The 21,836-nt window shown below is 51.5% G+C and overlaps 8 protein-coding genes across 8 annotated transcripts; 6 read left to right on the plus strand and 2 right to left on the minus strand.

The window, feature by feature from the left end:
• Positions 1 to 1,179: 1,179 nt before the first annotated feature.
• BDW70DRAFT_136215 (uncharacterized protein) lies at positions 1,180 to 2,762 on the plus strand. Its single transcript, XM_073736823.1, has 4 exons — positions 1,180 to 1,299; positions 1,352 to 1,452; positions 1,502 to 2,379; positions 2,445 to 2,762. Exons 1-3 carry the CDS (start codon positions 1,242 to 1,244, stop codon positions 2,357 to 2,359), a joined length of 1,017 nt encoding a protein of 338 aa, XP_073596166.1. The 5' UTR covers positions 1,180 to 1,241; the 3' UTR covers positions 2,360 to 2,379; positions 2,445 to 2,762.
• Positions 2,763 to 2,941: 179 nt separating this feature from the next.
• BDW70DRAFT_159922 (Zn(II)2Cys6 transcription factor domain-containing protein) lies at positions 2,942 to 4,294 on the plus strand (the record flags this gene model as incomplete). The annotated part of the gene is made up of 2 exons (XM_073740751.1): positions 2,942 to 3,037; positions 3,125 to 4,294. The coding sequence occupies 2 exons, from the start codon at positions 2,942 to 2,944 to the stop codon at positions 4,292 to 4,294; spliced, it is 1,266 nt and encodes a 421-aa protein (XP_073596167.1).
• A 423-nt stretch (positions 4,295 to 4,717) lies between these two features.
• On the plus strand, positions 4,718 to 5,767 carry BDW70DRAFT_159923 (RTA1 domain-containing protein; the record flags this gene model as incomplete). Its single annotated transcript, XM_073740752.1, has 3 exons — positions 4,718 to 4,904; positions 5,010 to 5,681; positions 5,733 to 5,767. 3 exons carry the CDS (start codon positions 4,718 to 4,720, stop codon positions 5,765 to 5,767), a joined length of 894 nt encoding a protein of 297 aa, XP_073596168.1.
• Positions 5,768 to 5,805: 38 nt separating this feature from the next.
• Positions 5,806 to 6,809, minus strand: BDW70DRAFT_136219 (nitroreductase family protein). Its single transcript, XM_073736824.1, has 3 exons — positions 6,336 to 6,809; positions 6,172 to 6,286; positions 5,806 to 6,111 (listed from the first exon to the last, which is right to left on the minus strand). Exons 1-3 carry the CDS (start codon positions 6,657 to 6,659, stop codon positions 5,903 to 5,905), a joined length of 648 nt encoding a protein of 215 aa, XP_073596169.1. The 5' UTR covers positions 6,660 to 6,809; the 3' UTR covers positions 5,806 to 5,902.
• Positions 6,810 to 10,238: 3,429 nt separating this feature from the next.
• BDW70DRAFT_159925 (putative MFS transporter) lies at positions 10,239 to 11,807 on the plus strand (the record flags this gene model as incomplete). Its single annotated transcript, XM_073740753.1, has 3 exons — positions 10,239 to 10,418; positions 10,475 to 10,523; positions 10,576 to 11,807. The coding sequence occupies 3 exons, from the start codon at positions 10,239 to 10,241 to the stop codon at positions 11,805 to 11,807; spliced, it is 1,461 nt and encodes a 486-aa protein (XP_073596170.1).
• Positions 11,808 to 14,904: 3,097 nt separating this feature from the next.
• BDW70DRAFT_168111 (aromatic prenyltransferase) lies at positions 14,905 to 16,304 on the plus strand (the record flags this gene model as incomplete). Its single annotated transcript, XM_073742375.1, has 2 exons — positions 14,905 to 16,095; positions 16,173 to 16,304. 2 exons carry the CDS (start codon positions 14,905 to 14,907, stop codon positions 16,302 to 16,304), a joined length of 1,323 nt encoding a protein of 440 aa, XP_073596171.1.
• Positions 16,305 to 17,021: 717 nt separating this feature from the next.
• BDW70DRAFT_136221 (bZIP transcription factor) lies at positions 17,022 to 18,785 on the plus strand. The gene is made up of 3 exons (XM_073736825.1): positions 17,022 to 17,528; positions 17,597 to 18,449; positions 18,502 to 18,785. The coding sequence occupies exons 1-3, from the start codon at positions 17,076 to 17,078 to the stop codon at positions 18,609 to 18,611; spliced, it is 1,416 nt and encodes a 471-aa protein (XP_073596172.1). The 5' UTR covers positions 17,022 to 17,075; the 3' UTR covers positions 18,612 to 18,785.
• Positions 18,786 to 19,129: 344 nt separating this feature from the next.
• BDW70DRAFT_168112 (ankyrin repeat domain-containing protein) lies at positions 19,130 to 21,039 on the minus strand (the record flags this gene model as incomplete). The annotated part of the gene is made up of 1 exon (XM_073742376.1): positions 19,130 to 21,039. One exon carries the CDS (start codon positions 21,037 to 21,039, stop codon positions 19,291 to 19,293), a length of 1,749 nt encoding a protein of 582 aa, XP_073596173.1. The 3' UTR covers positions 19,130 to 19,290.
• Positions 21,040 to 21,836: the final 797 nt, after the last annotated feature.

Consider the following 21,836-nt stretch of genomic DNA (forward strand, 5'->3'; position numbering starts at 1 on the left):
GTCGCATCGAATGAGTCGCTTTGTTTGAATAGCATAACCGAGGAGAGAAGAGCATCTCGATGATGGATTGACGCCGGGCTGGTTGATCCCGAGATCGTACGTTAAGTTGGACATGGGGGCTGACTCGATCGAACTGACACAGCATATCTGACAAACTATGACGCTGGAGAGTCCATATAACCTTTTTCTTGATTCGGCATGCTACTGCAGCCGGCACCTAGTATATCCTGTGTCAGAAGTCGGCGGTGGGTGACCCATTCTGGAATTTTTCAGCAGGCCCGCTTATGGCACACAGACATGAGTAAACAAGAATTCGCTAATTTTCATAGGCGCTCGAAAACTGGCTTAATGTTCAAGGAGTCTGTATTCAAACGAATCGCATCCTTTACGAAAGAAGGGTCATGCTGCCATGTGTCCACGATATTGACCTAAGTAACGTGATCGATGGAAGAGCCATCGGATAGTCGGGCAGCGCGGTCATCACCGAGGACAGTGAAATGGACGCTGAGAAAGGTTGCGATCGTAGTTTTCACTATCCTGTCACCGTTGGTGGTGGTCTCTCATATCGCACCTCGAGCTGGGCGTTCGAGTATGCGTGGCGCTGTATGACCAAGAGCCACGTACTCACTGTAAGGCTGTGGACCAGCCTACGATCAGAGCTTGCCATCATAGAAGTATTTAAGGATTGCTTTGAAGCTCAACACCTGAATCAAATGGCGTGACGACGAACGAAGTCGTGGGTAAGCAGCGGAAATCTCAGCCCTACAAAAGAGGTCCTAACCAACGTTTAGCCTGGTCCGCTGGGTCGGATCTGTCTTATCCCAGTCACTTCCGTTTGACCAGGGTCTAAAGAGAAGTTGGGAGGCTGCAAAGCTGAAAGGCTGAAACTAACAAGGCAGCACGGCTTGCATTGCGGCTGAGGCGAGCGATCGGCCCCCAACTACACGCAATTTCTAATCCCACTGCCACGCGAAAGAGGGGCTCCGCCACGGTTGGGGCTTGCAAAAGGATTGTCGGGGGTTTAATACGAGGCTCGCGCACGAATAAGCGCCTCAGCTGAGTGTTGGTTTGCGTGACTGCCATATCCACAACTGGCATAGCCTCGAAGCCGCTTGCAAAGCCGCAAGAACAGCAGATCACTGTAGGTAATTCTGGCTATTAATAAGGAGGGCCACGGCAGTGTTAGTGAGCTCTTATATTCACCATGATTTCTTTCAACCTGCAAAGATCCTGCATGACAAATGCTGGCAAAAATGCATTATCCCCGATCTTCGTCGTTTAGCTCCCCGTCGCTGGCCGGTAAGTCTGGACTTTATAACCCGATGTCCGAGTTAAAGGCTCATCCGACCAGGCGAATGCAAGAAAGCCGAAAGAATTCTGGACTCGTTTATCAACCCCGAAATAGTCAGCGTCGACAAGCAGATCCCGCGCAAGTTGTTGGAGAATGCGCAGGTAAGAACCGTTGAGCAAGATATTCATAGCCAAGCTAAACAGCAATCAGGGCCTCGCAATATTCAGCGTCTTTGAAGTCGGCATGATGCGTTCTCTTCGCTTCGGCTCCGGCGTCGTAGTCGCCCGTCTCTTCAACGGGACATGGTCGGCCCCCTCGGCCATCACGACGGGTAAACTGACGACCAAGGGCCAATTCGGAATGGAGCATACTGAGTTCGTATACGTGCTAAATAACGACAAAGCCGTGGAGGCGTTTTCGCAGGCTAAGAGCATCAGATTGGGCGAGGACGTATCAATAGCAGTCGGGCCATTCGGGCGCAGCGCCGAGCTCGCGGGGGATGCTTACGAGGCTGATATATTCGCATATTGCAAGACACGCGCGGTATTTGGGGGTTCAACATTGGAAGGAGCGACTATAGGCGAGAGAATAGACGCGAATCGGAAGATGTATCAAAAGACAGTCTCGACGCGCCAGCTGCTTCGTGGGGAGGTCACGCTGCCCCCGGAGACATACGGGCTCATGAAGATCCTGCATTCAACGTGGCTGCGGCCGGTCACGAAGCGACCGTCCGTTGAAAAGGCCCATCTTGCCAGGATAGTCATGCAGCAACCGACCACCATTGAGTCGCGATCTCGGGCATCAACGATAGCACCGCCGGCGAAGGGAGAGAATCGGTTTTACGGAGAGCAGATTATGGCACCACATCAGATCACAATAGAGATCACGGACTACTCAGCGGTTCAGCTGCCGAGTAGTCTGACACAATATGAGGAGACGAGAGAATCGCTGGATTCAGAGGCATCGTCCTCCCCAACGGGGCATCCTCCCATCCTCAAGCCTGGGAAACGAACCTGGAGTGCGTCGTCCAACGTGGGTTGGGATAATCATGAACCGCTACTTTTCTGATGGCCGCTTCTGAAGGCTCGCCTGAATCACTTGTATATAGACATTAGCCTCAGATACCCTAGATATTAACGAAGAGACGGCTGTACCGTTCAAGTACTCTGGATGTGTTGTTCATAGTGAGAGAGGAACCATGAGGTGCCTGGCGCCTGGACGACGGTCGCATCGCGGACGCTTATTCCACAGTCATCCTAGCAATATTGACATTGAACAGTCCAAGCGAACGCCCAATTGAGATTTCTTTCGAGAGGCTATCGTCGCATTGGTGTTCGAGACCCTCTCTCGCTCTCCATGACGGTCGATCAGGCAGAAAGGGGTAGAGCAGTGGTGTACGCGCGGAAGCCACAGCGGACTCAAGACCGAAGCATAGCCCATAACGATTCAAAAAGCCAGAGCATACCTTCCCTTTTTCGAATGTCGAACCATGGCCGGGTGTGGATGAAACGACTGCGTTACGATGCAGGAATAGTACAGATCAGGTGACACCGTCCATGCCCCAGGCAGCAACATTGCGGAAGCGGCAGAAAAGAAACGAATACGAAAGATTCTGCATTACAGCATCATCCTATTCCTATCTTGGTCGCTATGGACAACGAACAAGTTCAGCTGAAGATACGATCCCGAAGGACACATCGCAAGTCTCGACTAGGGTGTGGCAACTGCAAGAAGCGACGGGTCAAGGTAGGTCATCTTCTCAAAAGCTGGACCAGGGCTCGCCGATATATCTCTGCACAATCACAGCAGTTCTATATGCTGACGGAGGGACAGTGCGATGAAAAAAAGCCGATGTGCACAAACTGCGTACAGCATTCTATTGACTGCGACTTTCGACTCTCAGCTTCCAGATCTCCATCAGAGGGTACAACACCACCGCAGACACAGCGGTTCAAATTCAGAGAGTCAAAGTACCAATCTCAGATCTTTCCATCACAAGAGCAATCCAGGCCCAATTACCGTTCATTTGGAGTCCAATGCGATCCAGTCCCTACGATCGGCTCCAAAGGACGCCCAGGGGAAGGTATCTCGTTGACAGATCTCTACCTCTTTCACCACTACACCACATCAACGTACCGCACCTTTGCAGGCGAAGCGGCGCACTCCGTTTGGCAGGTCCACGTACCGCAATGGGGCTTCACTTTTCCTTCGATCATGCACTTACTCTTTACTCTATCGGCTCTGCACCTTGCCTTCATGAACCCAGCCAAACGAGAGGTTTACACCAAGGAAGCCGATGACCATTTCACTTTTGGTGTACGCTCCGTCACAGCCGTTCTGGCGCTGGATACACTGGATTCCGGCAATTGCCAGCAAATCTACATGGCGGCGGTCATGATCTGCTTTGCGTATTTCGCTCGCGGGCCGAGAGACGGCGAGTACCTTGTCTTCAATGCAAAAGGCAAGTCTGAGTGGCTGGTCCTTTTGCATGGAGTGCGTGCAATCCTAGCACAGAAGCAAGCGGAGATCTTTACAGGCGTGCTTGCCCTTTCAGAGAAAGAGCAGCCGGCAGATATTCCTGATCATGAACTCGACACGGAACTCTCGCGACAAATTCAGCATCTCCAGAAGGTTAAGGCCACTGTCATTGCTGAGGCTCAAGCGGACAGAGACTTTTACAATCGGGTGACTGACGACCTGATCGGCTGCTTTGGAGATGCATACCAGGCGCGTAAAGCCGGATCCGCTCCACCAGAACTGATGCCTTATACGATGGGATGGACGTTTCGTCTTCCAGAGATGATGATTGAGAGACTGGAAAAAAGAGAGCCGATCGCGCTGGTGATCCTGGCTCACTGGACCATCCTGCTTCGCTATATGGATGAGGTCTGGTTTATGCGCGGGTGGGACCGACATATCATCATGGGGATTAGGGCCTGCTTGCCTCCAGCCTATCATGACCGGATTGCATGGCCCGAGGAGGTCATAGCTTCTGGAGGATGATGTAGCATAAGCACCTTGATATTGACCATAATCTAATGTATCTAAGCATTCGGATGGATCCCCTCAGTGTTCGTCGTGGGGCCATGAGCCCGTTATACTTCTGCCTTCATGGCGATTTGTCCAATAACATGGTCTGCTCTGTATCCGCTTCGAAGAAAACCCAGCAAAATCTCTAATGAAATCTACAGCAGCCCTAAAAATAACACGCATCTCCACTTAAATCTCGAAGCTTTTGCCGCCCCACCCGTATTCGTTCCTGAATTACCGAAAAAAGCAATTAATTGAAACCGTTTGATGGACCCTGAAGTTATAAGAGGGTTGACCATAAGCACCTCAATCTCTCTTCAACAGTTATTATTCACTTTTCTTCTACTGCAAATCTTTCCATCATCGAGTCCTGAGCATCAGACTCTCTATCAAGCAATGGACTTTACCTTCCACCCCGGAGTCAACGGCTCCTCTCCCTGGGTCGAATTCTATCCCTACAACCCTTCCCTCCCAGCTGGCTACGCTTTCATGGCCATCTTCGCCATTGCAACCCTCGTCCACTTTGTCCTCATGATCCCATACAGAGCCGCATACTTTATTCCATTCGTTCTCGGCGGGATCTGTATGTTTACTCCCCTTCGCCGTTCCCCCATCCAATTCCAAACCAACCATCCCAGTACGGCCAAGCACAAGCCACGAATGACGAGATGCTGACAAGTTCATGCAGGCGAAACATTTGGCTACCACGGCCGTGCCCGCTCGCACAATAACCGCACCGGAATCGGGCCCTGGGCGCAACAGCAAATGCTCCTCCTCTGCGCGCCCCCCTTACTCTCCGCGAGCATCTACATGACGCTGTCCCGTTTGATGACGGCTCTGAACGCAGAAGAACACTCACCCATCCGTCCGAAAAGACTGACCGTGCTATTCGTGCTCAACGACATAATCTGTCTGCTGACGCAGCTCGTCGGCGCGGGCCTCCAAGTCACAGGAGACGAGAAAATCATAAGCATCGGGAACAAAGCCATCCTGGCAGGGTTGATCTTCACGCTCGTTGTGTTTGGATGGTTTATTTGGATTGCTTCTATGTTTCATCGGCGGCTTGAGGCGCATCCGACGGCTATTTCGCTTGATGAAGGGGTCGGAAATTGGAGGGTTTATATGGGAGTTCTGTATGGAGTCTGCGGGTGTATGGTTGTTAGGAATCTGGTAAGGACGATCGAGTTTGGCAGTCCGCATGGAGCGGATGTGAGAAGTCGCGAGGTGTATATTTATTTGTTTGATGGAGCGTTGATGGCATGTGTCATGGTGCTCTGGCTGGTTTGGCATCCTGGGAGGTTGATTAAGGCGGCGAGGAGGGTAAGGAAGGGGGTTGAGGGAGGTGTCGAGCTTCTGGAGGGTAAGTAGGCCGGCTATGCCTATCTTTCATAAATACTGCTTTTTTGTTTAGGTTTGCTCAGGCGTATTTGGGAGTTCTGGCGCTAGGCGTTCACGACCGCGGATACTATGTTAATACTTAAGAGTGCAGGGAGTGTTTAGATTAATAAGTCTCAGATTCTAATCTATATGCACGCTTCATAACTCATCAACACCCGCGGCGTCTATGATGCTATTCAGAATTTACGCGGACTTGCCAAACACCTTGAAGCGGTCCTCGATGGGGGCAAAGGTCTTCTCCAGAGGACCAGAGGTGGGAGTACCAAAAACAAGCTGGGCATCAAGCTTCCAGTTGGCAGGGATGTTCCACTGCTTGGCGATCTGCTCGTCGATCAGGGGGCTGTAGTGCTGCAGGTTGGCGCCGAAGCCTTCAGAGGCGAGGGCGGTCCAGACTGGGAAAGACCGTCAGCAAAAGACCATACCAAGAATACCGCCGACAAATTGATGCATACCCAGGTACTGAGACATGGCATTGGACTCGAGAGCAAAAGGATCGAACTTGTCAGCGTAGATGGCAAACTTCTCCTTGATGTCCTTGAGGGCGTCGTAGTCAACGAAGAAGAGGACCTGAGCTTGTCAGCACTTTATTATATCTTGACCGGGTAGTGAGCCGTACAGTTCCATAGCCAGCACGGAATCCCTCTAGCTTCGGCTTCGTCGAGGACTCAAACGCCTCCTTGGGCAGCGCACCCGCAGCCACGAGGCCCTCCATGGCCTGGAGGGCAATGTCCCAGACCTTCTGGTGCTCCTCCTTCAGCAGCAGAACCACGCGCGAGGTCTGCGTGTTGAAAGAGCTGGGCACGTGCAGGACGGCATCACGGACAATGGCCTCGATGGTGTCATCGGAGACGGGGCTCTCGGCCTTGAGGCCGTAGATGGTGCGGCGAGCCTTGACGGCCTCGAGGAGGGTGGCAGTAGCGGGATTCTTGAACTCGACCATTGTGATTTGCGCTGCTAGAGACGCTTGTATGTACAGTCTAAGAGTTGGACTTAGAAATCATGAAGATGGGTAGAGGGGCAGCGGTCTTATATCGCCCACAGGGCCAGACTGTGCGATTGTTAATTCCGCACAAGCCAGCCAATGAAAGGCGGGCGACGGGGTCCTCTCGAGGGGTTTGTCAGCGAGGCGCAATGATTAGAAATTCGGCGGGGCGCCATCGCGCAATCCTCACTGGGCTTCGATAGTGTCAGGAACATACTAGACCATTGTACCCAGCTCAGAACCCAGGTTACGAAGCTCAGGCACCGGCATTGGCCAATTCCGTGCACCGACTGCCCACGGTGCCTGAGCTAAGCTGGCGAGTCTCCCCGAGGGAGCCGATCGCAAAGGCGTTCCTGCGCACGTGATGCGTGGTTACCTGTGGTTACTTGCCGATTCGTTCATGGAAAGCAGGACCTGTATATTCTCTTTTGATTACTTTGAGTAGTTGTACCTTTTATGGGATCGCTTCTTGATACGCTGTACTGCCATAAGGCCTCAAAGCTCTTGCAAGTACCTAATGACTGCTATTGTTGTTGCTATTCTTGCTGTTCTAACCTCTTCCCCTGTAATCTTTTCTTGTTCCTTCACCCCCCTCTAATATTCTGCGTATACCCGGTTGCAAGCTCTATTTACCAACTCTAATAATACTCTCCTGTCGGATTGACAAAGGCAATGACAACCAATCGACCTGTTGTCGCAGTTGACGTGACGAAGCGCGGAAGAATGATAACCCGCCGTTATATTTAGAATATGATACTAATCCTAAAACGGATTAGGGTCGTATCGACAATATGCTTCTGCATATTATGAGCATGACTGGAATAGGAGTATGAATTGGCTTGTTGCAGTTATGAAGGACTAGAATATCCAAGGCTTCAAGGACACTCTTCGATATTAGTTAGTTTTGTATTTCGTGCCCTTTCTTCAGAATGAACAAGGATAGCCAATATTGTCAATGACTTGCATCTCTTCTCTTTCCGAGAACTTTCCTTTCGATCTATATCCTTAGGACCTATCGAGACCTGACCCTAAGGAGGACTCTCTTGGTTATATCTAGCATCAATCCTCTATGTAAGGCCTTACCATATGTCGGACTCTCCTTGTTACAATGAAGTGGCGGCCAATGTAAATTGGCTAATAGGAGACCTGGAGTACGGAAAGATTGCTTATAGGTTCTAGCTACATGATGGTCAGGAACAGAAACTACACCTTTAGATAGGAGCTATACTAATAAGCCTACCTATAACAAGATAGGAAATTATATAAGTATACTTATCTAGCCATCCCAGTTATCATCTGCCCATCGGCGCATCAAATAGATGTGGAAGCCTCCAGCTACTCGCACGAACCCAGAAGTTATGATCTCTTTTATGATCGGTTCTAACAGGACGCAACAGCAGCATACATCAGATCTCCACCTAGCGACTGCCAACAGATGATCTACGTTTCCGATAAGATTTTGGTCCTCGGCGAACCGAAGTACAACATCTACCCACCGCTCATAAGCATCCCCCTCAAGCTCGCTGATTGTGGAAGCTAATCCGCCCCTTAGGAAACCTTCGCAAGACACTAGTCTCTTCAGCAATAGAGCGTTGGCACCGGAACGAACCATGATGCGAGACTTATATGCGTACACTAAATGGAACGACACAGATATCCGGAGAGCTGAGAAAATATGGACCACCGTTGCCATTCTCTCAGATCTCGGCTTGAGTCTATGATGGGCACTATCCCTTCCAGTGCCAGCAGAGATATCCCCAGGGCCCAGAGAGCGAGGAGTCCTCGCGGGCAGCCTGGACTTTCCCAGAGGCTACGTCGCACCATTCTTCCGGTCATTCGATCTGCCTCCAGGACAGGATCTGACCAGGCCCTCGCTGATCTGGACTCCGCCATCGCTTCCTGCCGAAACTGAACAACGATAGCCTGGTCCGTTACAGTATATTTTCGCCCATGGTTGCCGAAACATCTGGCGACGGCTGAGGTGGTCATTTGAAATGTGTGGCACATCTATCGCCTTGGGCTCTTTGTAGGACCCCTCGGAATCCGGGCGAGGTGATATATACCCCGGAAGGGGGATACCTGACTGTGCTGCCTAGAGACCCTGAGGAAAGGGCGAAGATCCCACGCCTCGATTACGTATCGCGGTGGTGGCACTTATAGGAGATAACTCACCGTTCGAGCGGACGCGGGCATGAACTCTGGTCGTTGGGTAGACGATGTACAGTAATGGATGAATTAGCTGATTTTTCCTCGCGGCATCTTGCGTCTTTGCAATTATGAGCTCTGTTCATATACCTATGCGTACATCCTTTCAACACCGACATTCACCGCAAGAATCATGCAGGGATTCTCGGGTATACGACTTCTAACAAATTACACTTCAATACTGCACCTCATCCTGGAGACCTTCCAGGACCAGATCTAACTGGTAAGCAGAGGATTCTCCGCTGCTGGATTCATTTTAGACAGTACACTGTCTAGCAAGGCAGTGGTTGGGTGGAAAGACTGTCCCATGAACCATTTGGGAGAACTGGTCAACGTATCAGTGCACACTGCAATAGGATTCTTTTGAACTCACCTGATTGACGATTAGCAGCTAGTTTAACTCTCAAGTCTGAAGGAGGCCATCAAATAGTTTAAGCTGTTTCTTCCAAGTTCGAATGCAAGTCGCACGTCACAATGTAAGCTTAGATAGTACACATCACAGTGTAAGCCTGGACAGTTGCGTATGGAGAAGCTGTCCGCGATGAACAGCATTCCAGAGCATCGACGTGCCGTAGCTTGCCGCCCAGATATAATGGGTATAAGGGCATTTTTATTGCGCAGGAGCAGTATTCTTTTGTATGAGAAGAACGGGTGTCACTGAAGATCCTCTCATTCGAGCGAAAAGCCAGACCAGTGCTGAAGAACCCAGAATGGGCATTGATCGTCGAGCATAGTCGAGAAATGGTTTCCCAGAAATGCATATCATCATACTAAATGATGCGTCAGCGGAAAGATCGCGGTTGACATTGTAAAACAACGACCTGTCAACAACAGACGCGGGCAGACGCGGCCCATTCCGTTATACGTCAAATGGACCAGTATCTCACCAATACTGCAGCCAAGTGAAGCGCTGGGATCGGGTAGGTCCAACTACCGAGACGATGCCTTTGCCGAGGCACTACTGAGAGTCTGCATCAGAGTCTGGACCCTCCCTCGACTGCCGTCCCCGCAATCCGCCAATTATGTGCGGGGGAGGGGCATCTTGATGGCTCTGCCCTATGCTAACGTGATAATCACCATCCTCCTGGCGTACCCCGTCCAGTTGGAGTCGACTCAACCCCACCCATCAGCTCGCAACAAGTGCCCATATCTTGACAGCCAAGAAGCCGTCCCCGCCACGGATCTCATATCGGCTTTGGACGCTTGGCAGCTCTACGGGGTCGTTTTACGGGGTCGTCAGGCACTTGGCGCGGCGATTGCATAAAAAGCCTAGCAGGCCCATTGTTGCTGTACTCAGTACAATCAGGATAATTGTTCTGACAGTTTTTGAATATGAGTGCCATTGACTCGGGGAAACCCCAAGAGCTGTTTGTCGAAGATGTTCCAACAGAGGAGGAGCGCCAGCTCGACCGCGAGACTCTCAACCGACTCGACTTGATCCTGATGCCCATGACACTCATCCTGTATTTGCTGGCCTGGCTGGACCGCGCGAATGTCGGCAATGCCCGAGTGGTACGTCGCGCCTATACCTCAAGGACCAACTGGCTGACTGCTGGCTGACTGTCTAGGCTGGCTTGGATACCGATCTCAGTCTGAGCGACTACCAGTATAAAGTCGGTACGTTCGCGCCTCAACCCAACAGTGTTTAGAAGGCCGTCTGACCGGACAGCGATTACCGTTACATATGTTCCTTATATCCTCGCGGAGCTGCCCTCCAACCTCGTCCTGAAGAAAATCGGCCCTCGCATCCTGCTGCCGACCCTCTGCACGTCCTGGGGCCTCGTCACGGTCTTGCAATGCCAGGCCCGCAATTTCAACGGATTTGTAGCCTGCCGCTTCTTCCTCGGTCTGTGTGAAGGGGGCCTTTTCCCGGGAATAGTGCTTTATCTCTCTGGCTTCTACCGCCGTCATGAACTGCAGGTGCGCATTGCACTCTTCTTCTCTGCCGCCTCTCTTAGCGGTGCATTCTCGGGTCTTCTAGCGGCTGCAATCCAGCAGATGGACGGGACCCGTGGTCTGCGCGGCTGGCAGTGGATTTTCATCCTGGAGGGTTTATTCACTGTCTGTTTCGGCCTGTTCTCGTTTGCCATGCTGCCGAACACACCAGAGGGAGTGCTCACATTCACGCCGCGACACAAACAACACTGCCTGCGCCGTCTCCAGTCCGACGCCAACCTCTTGGAGTCTGACAAAGTCACAATCCAAAAGGTTCTGTCAGTCCTGAAAGACGTCCACGTCCTCCTCGTCCTAGTCATCCTCTTCTCTAGCGGGACCTGTCTTTTCGGGCTCGCGTACTTTTCTCCCTCAATCGTGCAAGCAATGGGATACTCCAACACAAAGACCCAGCTGATGACCGTCCCACCGTACGCTGTCGCTTTCGTGGTGACCATGATCACAGCATACATAGCGGACCGGTATAGGCAGCGTGGGATCTGCGCCTTTGTAACAACCTCCATCGCCCTCATCGGCGCAGCACTCATGCTCGTCGGCCGCAGCATCGCACTTCGCTACGCGGCGCTTATCCTGCTCGTCACAGGCATCTACGCCGCAGCGCCGTGTCTCATCTCATGGGTTCCCAACAATACAGCGGGCCATGTTCGGCGCGCCACGGCCGTTGCACTCGGGTTTGTCACTACTAGTTCTGGCGGGGTGCTGAGTACTTGGATCTACCCGAAGAGTTCGGCGCCTTATTATACCTTAGGTGCGACGGTGAATCTGTCGCTCATCGTGGTTTCGCTTGTGGGATTGGTACTCCAAATCGGTCTTTTGATCTGGCTGAATCAGCGAAAGGAGATGAAGAGAACGGAGATTCTGAGTGCGCCAGGGCTGGAAGGACTTAACTTTGAGGAGCAGTTTGAGATCCTGGGGGATAAGCATCCAGAGTATCGGTATACTTATTGATGCTGGGGTGCTCAATATATCATGGTATATCCGAAGATGCCTGGCCACTTGAATGTTAGAGACTTGATAGAGAGGGATAGACAGTAGACTCTATTGGGTTCAAAGAAAATGATTCCACAGTGTGATTTTTGTCGCCGAACAATGATTGTAAAGACTTGCTTAGAGGACAGTCACAGTGATCCTTACAAGGCGCGCGAGGGGAAAGGCGCGCCATCAATTGCACCTGCAGCCTAGGAATGAATATGGCTCGAAGCACCAGCCTAAACAGAGGATGTAGTTCAACAGAATGGAGAGCGTTGGGTGCTCGCCCTTATGTTTGGAATCAAGAATAGATTTGATTTACAGCAAATTGACCTCGCTGTAAAAAGGCTGATCCACGACTAGTGAGACAAGCATAATGCACGCGGTGGTACAGAAAAGATATTAGACACGTATACCTCCTGGTGTCCTAAGCGACCAGAATTAAACCCTAATCCTCAAAGCTCATCGAAACGCAGAGCCATCCTTTCACCTGAGCGTTACCTGATTGCCTCGAGTGTGCTAAGCCATAACGGTTTATATATTACCGAGATAAAGTGAGCATCTGTAGCTGTGATATGCTAGTGTTCAGGACGTGGTTAGGTGGAGGGAAGTTCACCTGCTCCGCTCACCAGGAGTTCGACGTTGTGCTGCGGAATCGGTGAGACAAGTCTACCCTGTACGCGTCTGGATTCTTTAGTAAGCATAGAGTGCTTGCCTATTGAGTGGCCTGAAGACTTTTAAGAGCGGGCGTGGTACTCTTCCGCGCGCTCTGACTCAAAGCTCCTGCAATCCAACAAAGCCAGGGAGTTCCAGTGGACAGTCATGCCCGTAACGAGGTTTCTTAAGCATTACTACCGGATAATGGAAACTGGTATGGATCATTGTCATGAATACGAACAGCTTTGGCCAAGGATCGGCATCATTGTGCCCTACCATTTGTAGGCGTCGGCGCATCCTCTTTAAAAAGCCGTGTTTGAAAACTGAGCACATCCAACCTCTTTAACCAATGAGGACAGATTGTACGAGAGTATGCACCCAATGGCGTGTATGCAAGCTGGTGTGCCCTTTGGCGCATAACTCTTGCTTGCTAACGGCTAATATACGTAGGGGCAGCTAACGGGGTAAGCAACTTCCCGCTCTGGGTTGAGGTGCAGTCACCCTAGATATCAGCCGTGGGCCCAGAATTGGAAAGACTTCACAGCCTAGTAACTTCAAGAGGCCCTAATGGCGTGATTGGTGAGTTATGCAGCTTGATACTCTGTGAGTGAGGCAAGGGCGTTGTCAGCATAAGTCACACATGGATATTCGGCCCGTAAGCCGGCGAGTATTTCGTCTAGGAGAGCCAAGTGGTGAGATAAGACTGACGCTAAGGTGCACGTTGCGAGACATCTATGTTATAGCTATACCATACCAAATCAGATGGGATAGGAATACGGGCTCAAAGGGGTATAAAGGCATCTCTCCAGTGTTTATGGTCTTTGTTAACAGCACCAAAGCCTCAATTGTAATTCTAGTAGAAACTACTTGGTTTATCTACACCTAGTACCAAGACGACATCCATAGCAAAACAACAAACGCCCTGCTTTCCCTTCATCAGCGCCATGGCCGCCCTAACCACCACTCTTAAAGTGACAGGACGCCGGTCACCTCTACACCACATTCCCCATCTCCCTCCGATACCTGAGCCAGCTGATCAAGAGCAACAGTTACAATCCCCGTTCTACTACCATCAACTATTTCAAGAACGGGACGCCGCTCGGCATTATCTGCCAAGCTCCCTGGTAAGCGACAGCTCGAATGCCCTTTCCCCGCTCAAAAGCAACGGCTGGAAACTCTGCTCCCGCGGGCTGTGAAGCCCGCAGCCACCCATTTGGTATCAAGACACCGGAGAAACGAAGTCACACTTGTTGGCTCTGAAGAGCTTTCCGAAATTGAAGGGATGGTGGAAGGGCTCTCTGGGAGATATTATCCTTCAGCTGTACTGCTTTTATTATGGGGTTCACATTGCTTCCTCTTTCCACGGGTGCTGACTGTTCTATAGCACTGCAATCTGGTATTAGTATAATTCTATTCAAGTATGCATTTCAATACGTTGAATTGGTCAAGATGGGGATATCGTGATTTTCTTAACCCTAGCTCAGTAGATCTAAGAAAGCGGCTCTTTTTCGTTTTAAATATAGCAGGAACCCTGCTCCCAGAGCCTCAATCTAGCATTTGAGGTCGTCCTCTTATTCTTAAATTTTTTCTTTCCCCCCCTCCCTCCGACTTCGAAGCAGTTATGCTGATTGCAACAACTTTAACTCAGGTCCAGAGCTCTAATAAGGTCTAGTCGCGGCAAAACGTAGTTACTGTCATGGATCGTGAACGTCCCGCCACCCAAGCTACCAGTCGTTGCTGATCTCGTATTCGGTCTATTTGGCCTCGTGTTCGGATGGTGCCCAAAGCATGTAAGAACGGGACATTCAACCGAATGGTTAACTGATCTAGACCGTCTAGCCCGCTCGGTTACCTTAGCTTGGAATAGCTAAAGGAAAGAGGTTTGCCCAAGCAAACAGTAGAGGCGCCATCCGCAGTATATAGCTCGGCTCGAGCCTAATAGTCCGATATCAGACGAGGCTGGCCCGGAAGGAAAGAAACTCTTCATGTTTTTCATAACAAACTCAGTTAATATCAACATGACGACGTGGCTGGGTGCATTCTCAATCGAGCTGGTAAAGGTTGATGTATCTACACATGCATAACATGCACGGGACGACGGGAACATGAACGACTGGTTCGCATGAAGGTGCCGTGTTGCTCCTGCTGCTGCTTCTGCTGTAGACCCAGCCCCGTCGGGCATTGTTTTCTCTCATTGATTCGCGGGCTTCTACACGTCGGACAGCGAATATTGGAGGGATGGTTGAGGCAAAGTTGGTGTTATTTATTAAAAGGGACTATGTCCCAGTGGGGTTCGCCATGCCCTAACGCAGCAGTTTTCTTCGAAGCACCTGTGCAAGTCAATTTATGCGAACTACAACGCCATATTACTCGCTCTAATATTTCTCCCTTCGGCCAAGATCTCCAAGCCAGAAAAAGAATGCGGTCTATCAGCAACGAAAACCAGCTGCAGATAAGCCCGACGTCGTTACCACTTCAGGGCAAGCTAGGCCCCAAGCCTACCTCCACGCAGCCATTTACTCTTCTTACCTCCTATTTGCCCTTCACGAATGAGGCCCAGAGACAATGGTGGCTCGACTCGGGCTCCTTGTTCGCCCGGTTCCTCCAAGCCTCGCAATACACAACCGACGAACAATACCAACACCTCCTCTTCTTCCACCGCCACCTCCTCCCCTTCCTCGGCACCTATCCACCAACCTGGTTCAGCATCGTCAGCCGACAGGGGCTCGCAATTGAATATAGTCTTAATTTCCAGGCGTCAGGTAATCCCGTTATTCGGAGTGCGTTTGAACCGTTGAGTTACCCGTCCGGGAAGGATGCTGCAGATCCGTTGAACAAGCGACCTACAGAGAATTTGCTTGCAGGGTTGCTGGAGCAAGGGTTGGAAGGATTTGATATGGCGCTCTTCGACCATGTCCGGGATACGATTTTCATATTGGACGAGGAAACGGCGGCCCTTAAAAACCTAGATGCTTATGGGATCAAGACGCATACTGCTCTAGGGTTTGATATGAAGGGGGACAAGACGGTGATCAAGTGTTATATGCATCCGCGATGGAAGAGTCTTGCAACCGGGGTTCCGGTTGCTACACTGATACGTGATTCGCTTGAGCAGATCAAGGACCATCTCGATTGTGAACAGGCACTCGAACTGGTTGATGAGTATATGGAGGATAGTGGGTCGTGGGATCTACGGACGTTCATTGCGTGGGACTGTGTGCCTCTAGTCCAGACGCGACTTAAGATTTACGGTATCATCAACGAGGTCTCGCTGGGCAAAGTTGAGGAACTGTGGACGATGGGTGGCCGGCTCAACGACGAGACGACACTCGAGGGACTCTCGCTCCTTCGGCGCCTTTGGCACTTACTGGAGATCAATAAGGATGACCGACTGTTTTCAAAGGGGGACGAGGAGAAACTCGAGTATGGCCCGACGGTCGAGGGCTTCCTGCCACTATTCTGGAACTATGAGATCTGGGCTGGCTCCAACAAAGTAGCGCCGAAGGTATACATCCCCGTATATGGGGAGAATGATCTCAAGGTCGCTCTGGCGCTGTCGAGATTCTTTAGGAGTCTGGGGCCAGCGTGGCAGGAGAAGGCCGATGGGTATGTGGATGTGCTAAGACGAGTCTAGTGAGTACTCTTTTTGCTCTGTAGGTTGGCCATGGACTCATGTGCTTAAAATAGCCCCCATCTCGATATCAGTCAGACAACAAGACTCCAGGCCTTGATCTCCTTTGCGTACTCCCAGGAGAAGGGGGTCTACGTGAGTGTCTACTACCATTCGACCAGTTCATATCCATTCCCAGGATGCACTGAAGAGGTCAATGGTCGCGGGATGGGTGGGACTGCTTGAGAGGCTGTTTTCCTTTCCTTTTCCTTCCCTTTCTCTCTTCTTTCTTCTGTTCCTTCTTTTCTTTTCTATTCATTTCCCCTTCGTCCCCACACCGAGATATCAGCTTGCACAATAATCGAACATAAATATGTGCACACTGAGATGACTGAGCCTTGGCCGAATTCCCATATGCATGATTCTTCCTGACTGGGTGGAGTATAGAGTCAACCCTAGGGTTATAGCAAGCAAGGATGACGCGTCCTACCTAGCCTATCATTCTATCCTCCAAATTTGGCTCTAACAGCCACCTCTATAAGTATTCATATCTCTGATCTCTGGAGTTTGCGAAGTGGATTCCTCATCACCCGTATGCGAGCCCTTTCAACAAGAGCGTCGACGATTAGTCCAAAGTATCATACTATAAAAAGCCTGAAACTTGTCACGCGTTTATAGTATTTGCTGTAATCTAAAGCCTGTTCTTTCCATTTATCGATAGTCTCGCACAGTGTCCAAAGTGAGGTGAGTAGTATCGATGGTGGTTGATAGCATGGTGTGGTTGAGTACACTGGTGAGGCGTTGATTACAAATAATGACTTTGTCTTGCTTATTAAGCCATAAGAAGCAAATCACATGCTCCTTCGGGGGGTCGCTGACAAATTCCCTTCAGCTGCCATCCCGTTTCTGTTCCCCACACGAGCTCTGCCCTGCAGCTGGACTCTGCCTTCAACAGCACACTGATATATCGCATCGCCCAAATGGAGACAGAGTTCTACAACAGCGTGAATTGGGCCCTCACCACTGATTCCACCGATGCCTTGTTCCCCTGGGACCTCGGTGTGGATGCCGATATCCTTCCGCGGTCAACGCAGGCAGACGCCGTAGCCGGACCTGGAGGCAGAGGGTGGGGGGATCTGGACCAGCTGCTCTCCGCATCCTCCTATCCGGTCCCGGAGGCTCAACTCCAGCCTCAGGCAGATATCACATATAACAGCGCCGTGCCGTTACTTGGTGGGCTGCTTGTGGATAACGATAACCAGTCGAGCACGGATTCTGGCAACCAGCATACCAGTGCAGACGAATCCACAACCGCCACTGCTTCTGCACCTGCAACCAGAAATCGGCCGCCAAAGCAGCGGGCCTCTGAGCCAGCCAAGAAACGGGGGCGGCCCAGAAAACACATTGAGGATGGTGGTCTAAATGCAGAAGAGGTAAGGCGCATCCATAGACCGAAGACGGGGTATTGTATCGCATTGTGTTTCTGATGTAACCATCGCAGCGCCGCCGCACCCAAGTCCGCATGGCGCAGCGCGCCTACCGTTCTCGCAAAGAGGCAAGCGTCTCCTCGCTGAAGGAGCGCATCGGCCAGCTCGAGGCCGCAATGAAACAGATCAGCACGGCGGTGATCTCGTTCGGCGACGATCTCGTCCGCTCGGGAGCTCTAGACACGCATCCGGAGCTGCTCAAGCCGCTCGGGAATACAGTACAGGCTTGCTTGGCGCTGCCGGCGATCCCTCATAGCGAGAGCGTCGCCGGCTCCCTGTTCGATAATACCGGTCACAAGCGGGGGATGCTTCCGTCATCGTCTAGCTCTAGTTCTGACGGTACGACGGGGGAGGCAATGACCATGTCCATTCCCGAGTTCATCGACCGCTTGCACGTAACCTGCAGCTACCAAGCGTACCTCGTCACTGCGAACCCGTCAGTCCCGCAGCGCCGCATCGAGCGGCCGTTCCGTATCCTGCTATCTCTTATGCCCCGCGCCTTTGTGGCTGAGTACTTCAAAGACTGGTTGCTTGCTAGAGCAGGGCACAAGAGCATGGACCAGTGGGATCATATCCCGTTTTTCAGAATCGGCGGCGCAGGGACGCATTATCCGGTTCCTAACGGGAACGTGCACCATCCATTCCCTTCTCCTCGCAGTTCGGCGGCTGTGCAAGAGGATGTGTCTGCCTTTACCGCGGACATGGGCGACGAGGTTGAAGATATATGGTTTGATCTCGGCGATCTGCAGGGATATCTAACAGAGAGAGGGGTCGTCTTTCCAGCGTCTAGCCCGGGCGCGGGTACCGTCCCGTTAGGGCTGGGGTTGAGAGAGCAGGCTGCAACGGATTTGGCGCGGTTTATGCAGTGTATGTTCAGATTTTCTTTCCTACTCTTCTTCCGTTGCTGACAAACGTGTAGCCCTCGTCCGCATTGCAATCTGCCTCGGCCGCTCACCGGGTTTCCGGCGCCGCGATGTTGAAAGAATCGTGGACGCATTCCTTGCCTCTCAAACCTCACAACTTGTATAAGACGCATTGCTTCTCATATTTTGAAGAAAATTTAGAAATTTGAACCCCTCAAGCAACGGCCGGTGCTTTATGACTAAAGATAACTGCATACAATTGCGATTTATCTGTTGTCAGGTAAATACGCAGCATATAGGGCATTTCGCAACACGCCCGTCCCCCCCCCCCCCTTCGAAATACGAAACATAAAGTTGATGGTACGGCGTCGTGCATGATAACAAACAGGACGATATTTCTGGAAGACTTCCCTGGAAGTAAAGGGATCCCAGTCAGTTGTTTTTGGTCCTGTCCGGGATACAACTGGACGAACTGCCAGCATGGCGAGCAGATATATGCCCATGCTACGTCAGAAGCTGGCCTCGCCAAGCCTGGAATGCGCTAGGGAAAAGTGCAGCGGCGGGTGGATTACCTGTGTTTACTCCATCTCTCTACATGTCAGAATGGAATGAGTGGGTGATGGATTAGAAATCAGTTGTCGATTAAGCCACTATAATGGCAATAGAGTAATAACTACCGGCGAGCCTGCCAGCCGCTGACCATAGTGAAGCCAATTGTCTAAGTGCTATCAGACCACGCCCTAAGAGAAGCTATATCCGAGTGATGCAACTCGGTAGGGCAAGAGAGACCTAGGTCTGACTGTAACAACGCCTCAATAAAAATGCGAGAGTACCAGCCCCTTCACCTAAACACGCCAAGGTTCTCTGGACTCTACCCAATCAGACTCATATCCAACTCCAACCCTCCAAGTACGTCGTTTTGTCCAGCACACTCCGGCCGCTGCACATCCCTCTGACGTTGGGGGTATATTTGCGTCTTCCCAACTGCCACGGCCGTCTTCCCCGCGAATGCTAAGAAATGATGACCTCAGGATGCCTCCCATCAGTTCACCCCAGCCGTATACTCGCGCCATATCAAGAGCCGTCATCCCGCAATTGTCTTTTATCCTTGGATCTGCTCCATGTTGTAACAGAAATCGAATCGCCTGCTCGTCCTCCGGGGCCAGGACTGGCTGTCTTCCTGACCGTTTTACCAGACAATGCAGTGGTGTATGGCCGTCCTCGTTCTGCTGGCTCGGATCCGCGCCCATGTTGACCAGGGTTTCAAGAGTGTCCAGGTGGCCGTGATGGATAGCCAAGAAGATGGGCGCTTGCGCGTGAACTTCGCCCGAGTCGGTCACGGCCTGTCCTGTTTGAGTTGGAGACGTGACTGGTTGGGATTCTATTCTCGCGGCAGCATACGACCGAGGAACGCGTCCATCAACATCGGCCAATTGCGGATCTGCGCCCTTTTCCAGCAGCATATCGGTCAGCCAAACCTGACCGTATTCTGAGGCATAGGAAAGCGGAGTTCGCTCGTTGGGGTCCATGCTGTTGATAGAGGTGCTGTCAAGACTAGGGTGTTTAAGGAGGAGAATTGCCACGTCCTCTTGCTTGTTCGAAATCGCATGTAGAAGAGGCGTGATCCCATTACGCGGCCTGTTCACGTCAAGGTCGGGCCTTGACAACAACTGCTTGAGCATGGTGACATCCCACGAGTCCAGTGCAGCCCAAAACGGAGTGCAAGAATGACGGTCTGGGAGGTTCGGATCGACCTTGTTGTGAGCTAATAGTAGTCTCACATGGCGCGCTTTGGGCCGTCGTATCTCAGTAATAAGCACCGTCAGGCCAGAATGTTCATCATGCACATTGGCGTCCGCGCCGTGCTGCAAAAGAGCCCTGACCAGTTTTCTCCTCCCGCACGTCAAGGCCCACATCAGTGGTGTTCGCCCCCAGAGATCGCGGTAGTTGATATTGACTCTCTGATCCTCTATGAGTGAAAGCGCAGCCTCGTCGTGGGAGTGCAGAATGGCCAGGAAGAGCGGGATGGTGTACTCGAGTGTCTCTTGTTCCGTCTTGCTCACGTTCATTGTGAACATATTCTGTACCGTTCTCTGAGATACATTGAAGGCAGTTACACCGGGGATCACAAGCGATTCTGACTGGTCGTCTTGTTTTTCGCTCGGTTCAGGCTCGTGATGATCGAGGAAGACGCGAACGACATCCGCGTGCCCTGCTGCTGCTGCAGTGCAAAGAGGCGTACAGGGCCGTTCGACCGTGAACCGATGACTGGCGCCCTTTTTGAGCAGATACCTGACAATATCCACGTGGCCTTCGGATGCGGCACAGTCTAGGACAGTGTAGGCGTCGGGGTTTGTGGCGTTGATTTCCGCGCCCAGCTCGACCATCCGCTGTACGACGGCCAGGTTGCCATGCTGCGCGGCGTATACCAGAGCCGAACTGTTGGAGTCCTGCATGTTGATTTTCAAGAGGAGGTCTGATAAGAGGCAGTAGAGACGGCGGTTTGTTTTTGTGAGGGAGCTTAGGTCGCGCTGCAAAGGAATGACCTCCCCAACCAAGAGGAGGAGTTCGTCGGGCAGATCGAGAAACAGCATGGTGGCAACAGGCTGGGCAAGAGACTGTCAAAAAGCAAGAGGAAGGAGAGACGCGACATGGCGCCTTCCTCTCTTATAGTTTGTATGACGCTGAGATGCTGAAGTGCGGGGGTGACAAGGGCCGGGATGCACCTGACAGCTTGGGGACGCGGGGTTAGGGTCCAACCAATCGAAGAGAACAACAAAAATGACCGAGGTAGATGGGGATGCGGTATTCTGGCATGAAAGCTTTCAGGAGTGCGTCAGCTCATTTTTGTTCTGACCGTGAGGGCAAATCCGTCGCCCGAAGGTGCATGCATGGACGGCCGACAAGGGGGAGCCGGGCTTCTATGCTGTGCGGATTTTCTCGCATAATGATGTGATTGATAGGTTTCTCTATTTTATGATCAGAATTCATCTGACGAGCCAAAGCTTGACCGACCGACTATTTTACTGGGCTGTGCTGGTTCCATGAAGGGGGAATGCGCTAAAACGAGGACTTGGATATATCCCATAAGGAGCTATGTCATTTTTCTGGGGTAGTTTATTGGCGAATCATGATGATGGATAACTAGACCACGCCCAGCAATATGGGAATAATTCCTCTCAGGCGATCAGAGCAAATTTGTGGAGGGCGCGGAAGCCGGGGTAAGGAGCAAACATGACCATCTGGATGAGCGCAGCAAGTATTGGGGTCATTCCATACTCGTCGAGGGCCGTATGACGATAGAGGATAGTTAGAGGGCAATGCCTGCTCCTTAAAAGTGTGGCGACTGGGTACGTTCTCGCACTGCAGGAGTAATTACCAATGCTATTAG

This window comes from Aspergillus foveolatus (assembly GCF_047715535.1).
Source record: "Aspergillus foveolatus strain CBS 279.81 unplaced genomic scaffold BDW70scaffold_23, whole genome shotgun sequence".
Taxonomy (NCBI): Eukaryota; Fungi; Ascomycota; class Eurotiomycetes; order Eurotiales; family Aspergillaceae; genus Aspergillus; species Aspergillus foveolatus.